The 3,578-nt window shown below is 44.9% G+C and overlaps 1 protein-coding gene across 1 annotated transcript; it reads right to left on the bottom strand.

The window, feature by feature from the left end:
• Positions 1 to 1,707: 1,707 nt before the first annotated feature.
• LOC137142132 (olfactory receptor 14C36-like) lies at positions 1,708 to 2,643 on the bottom strand. Its single transcript, XM_067531360.1, has one exon. The coding sequence runs from the start codon at positions 2,641 to 2,643 to the stop codon at positions 1,708 to 1,710; it is 936 nt and encodes a 311-aa protein (XP_067387461.1).
• Between the last annotated feature and the right edge of the window lie 935 nt (positions 2,644 to 3,578).

Genomic DNA, 3,578 nt, shown 5'->3' with positions numbered 1-3,578 from the left:
AGCTGGAACCTGGGTCTCCCAGAGGCCACCTGAATGTCCTACCCATCACTGCCTTTGGCCCAATGAATAGGTCATTATTTATACAAAGTGGGAGCGGGATAATTTATTGTAACCAATAAGGCAAGAGAAACAGAGCCTGTTAAAATATGTCCAGTCAAAACAGCTCAAAGCTAACAGATATTTCTTATCATGAAGTTCTTGTAAATGAGCTCTGGGGTCAGAAATATTTGCAGCATTTCTTTAACAAATAACACAAAATAATGAATATTTTCAATGAAATCATTGATCTGGACATCAAAAATAATGGACAACAGAAGAGGCACAATAATTGGCTTTGGTTATTCTTAATCTATCTATCTATCCCCATACACACCCAATATCTATCTATCTATGTATCTATCTTACATACTCTGTTTATATTTAATGTACAAATAAGCACAAATATGTTTTAAAAATAACAATACTAATAATAACAACAGCAGCAATAACAGCCGGCTTCTGTGCTCCAGACACATTTGGAACCCTGTGCAGAGGAAAGACCATTGGCTAATTCCAAATCAACCCTTTGCAGTGAATGAATAAATCCCTGTTGCCCTGGTTACAGGGTTAGCTACATCTCTGACCCCTTCTCGGGTCTCTCTGAGTTCACCCCCTCAGGTCTCAGCCATGAGCCAGTCCCTCTTTTAAGGCAGAACCACCTGATTTTCCCCTCTCAAGCAGGGTCTCAGCCTACAACACCCTGTGCACCAACATGATTTCTCAACAGGGTTTGGTACCGTCAGTTCTTCTCTCAGGGGATGTGAGCAGTAGTAAGTTGAGTGACTGACCGGCCTTCTCCATACAAAGTGTGATTTATTTACCACAGTAGGAACAAAATTTAACAGAAGAGAAAATATTAGATAGCAACTCCAGATCCATCACAGCAATTGTTCGGTAGGATAAAAAATTCACCTTATTACCACGACTCAGTTTGTCATTAGTCATCACAACAGCTTTCCCTTCCAAACTGCCTTTCCACTATGAAAAGAATGATACAGCATAAAAATAACTGTTTGAACAGAAACTCAGCTACCATGACACCCACACAATTTTTTTTCCAAGTCTTCATGAATGGGGAAAGCAAAACTTTAAGATTCACAGAAAACCCCATCAACGAGATGATGAGATTGCGTCTCGAATAGATGATAAATAATAGATACCCTCATTTAAACAAGCATTTGCCACACTCCCAAACTCCTACCCCCCAAATAAACCACATGGAGCATAGGAACAAATCAATCACCCAATAAAAAAAATAACACACACAAAAAGAAACAATCAAGGAAACACAATGCAAACCACTCATACCTGAAACACAATTTTTATGTCAAAAAAGGAGAAGAGACAGAAACTTCATGAAGTTCACTGGGGACTTAGCTATGGCTATTGATATTCTGTGCGACGTGGTCAGGTGGTGTGGTGACGGTAGCAGTATAAACCTCTAAAAAATAAAAAGATAGGTGTGTGGGCAGATTTATGGATAGATATAGAGACTCTGATCCTATTTACACTGTTGTAACCCTTCACTAACTCTTCTGAATTCAGTGGAGTTAGTCTGGATTTTATTACTTCATAAACATATTTCACACGTATCAAGGAGACAATTTTGTCATCAATCTATAAAGAAGCTCAGAATGAAATCACAGCCAAGGAGCAAGGACGGCCATTCTAATTCTTGGTGAATATCCTCCACACAATCAGTTTCTGTAAAGAAGCTATGATCTCCTTGTTCCTCATGCTATAGATGATGGGATTCAGCACCGGAGGCATCACGGCATAGAGAACACCCATCAGCAGATCCGGATTTGATGCTGCAGTGGAGGGGGGACTCAGGTACTCAAACAAGCCAGTGAAAAGAAACAAAGAAACCACACTAAGGTGAGGCAGGCATGTGGAGAAGGCCTTATACCGGCCCTCTTCAGAGGGCATTCTCAGCACTGCTTTGAAGATCTGAATATAAGACACAATTATAAAAACAAAGCAGATTGCAGCTATAAACACACCAAAGGCAATAAACCCAACTTCACTGAGGTACAAGTCAGAGCAGGTGAGCTTGAGCAGTTGGGGGATTTCACAGAAGAACTGGTTGATGACATTGGACTGGCAGAAAGGTAACCTGAAGGTGTTCCCAGTGTGCAATGCAGAGTAGACAACACCAGTGATCCAGGCACCAGCTGCCATTTGAATGCAAGCTGTCCTGTTCATCACCCTCTCGTAGTGCAGTGGTTGGCAGATGGCGACATATCGGTCGTATGCCATGTTGGTGAGCAAGGCAAAATCAGTTGTGGTGAAGAGGACAAAGAGAAAGACTTGGGTGACACATCCAGGATAAGAAATCAACCTGGTGTTCATGAGGGAATTGACCATGGATTTGGGGAGGGTGACAGAGATGGAGCCAAGGTCTAGGATGGACAGATTCATCAGGAAGAAGTACATGGGGGTGTGAAGATGCTGGTCGAGGGCTACAGCCATGACAATGAGAAGGTTCCCCATCAGGGCTGCCAGGTAAATCACCAGAAACACCACAAAGTGCAAAATCTGAAGCTCCCGAACGTCTGAGAATCCCAGGAGAAGGAACTCAGTCACAGCGGTTCGGTTGGGCATTTTCTTCCTCTGTATATTCTCTGAAGGCTGTAAAGGGAAGGACAAAGATAACGGTTGGGATTACAGTGACACAGGGAATGGCCCTGATCCCCCTCTGTAATATCTCATGATGTTGGTGTCAAAGGTGCACAGCTCTCGTCCCTTCCATTGACTAGGAGTGGTGAGTTATCACCTGAAGGTAAATAGGCTCCCGTAAAGTCAATGGAGATGCAGCAGTGTACACCACCTGAAGGTCTAGCTCAGGATGTGTCTTGATGAAATGCCGTGTGGAAGATGGAGCAAAGTGTAACCCCAACACAACACTTCTAGCCAAGTTGGATCCCCTCTAGCTCCAAACCACTGGCTCTGAGCTTGGGCACGAAACTGAAATGCCGACATTGCCTGATACCCACTTTCGGTGGAAATATGACATAGTGTTACTCGGTATCCGTGTGAGAGCTCCTCTGTAATGATTGCACTGCAACACCACCCAGGCGGCCTGCTGCCTGCTGATGGATTGATTCATGACACCAAATCCCAGTAGCATTTCCCTCCCTGTGTCATCGTGGGCTAGTAGCATTGCTCAGCTGCCTCTGTGCTGGGTCATTTACCGCTGTAACTTTATGTGTGTGTGGGTGCCTGGCAGTCAGGAGACTTGGCTCTGCCACCGATCTACTCTGTGAGCTTGGGCCAGTCACTTTCGCTCCCTGGGCCTCGGTTTCCCCTCCCTACACTGCTCTGCCTTGTCTGCTAGGACTGTGAGCTCCTTGGCGGTGGGCTGTGTCTGGTTATGTGTGTGTTCTGTTCCCCTGCCAACAGCATCTGTGTTTAGCTGGCAGCAGAGGGGAGCAGCTGATCCAGCGCTAGAGCAGGAGAGCTGGTTCTAATCCCACTGACCTTCTCCATGTCTTGGGCAGGGTCCAGAGAAACAGGCTTTGGCTGGGGGCTCCAACCCA

The sequence above is a fragment of the Emydura macquarii genome, unplaced genomic scaffold (assembly GCF_026122565.2).
Source record: "Emydura macquarii macquarii isolate MOO-44397 ecotype Brisbane River unplaced genomic scaffold, CSIRO-AGI_Emac_v2 contig_3169, whole genome shotgun sequence".
Classification (NCBI taxonomy): Eukaryota; Metazoa; Chordata; order Testudines; family Chelidae; genus Emydura; species Emydura macquarii.
Note: the sequence above shows the minus strand (reverse complement) of the source record. Positions and strands in the feature narration are given on the sequence as shown.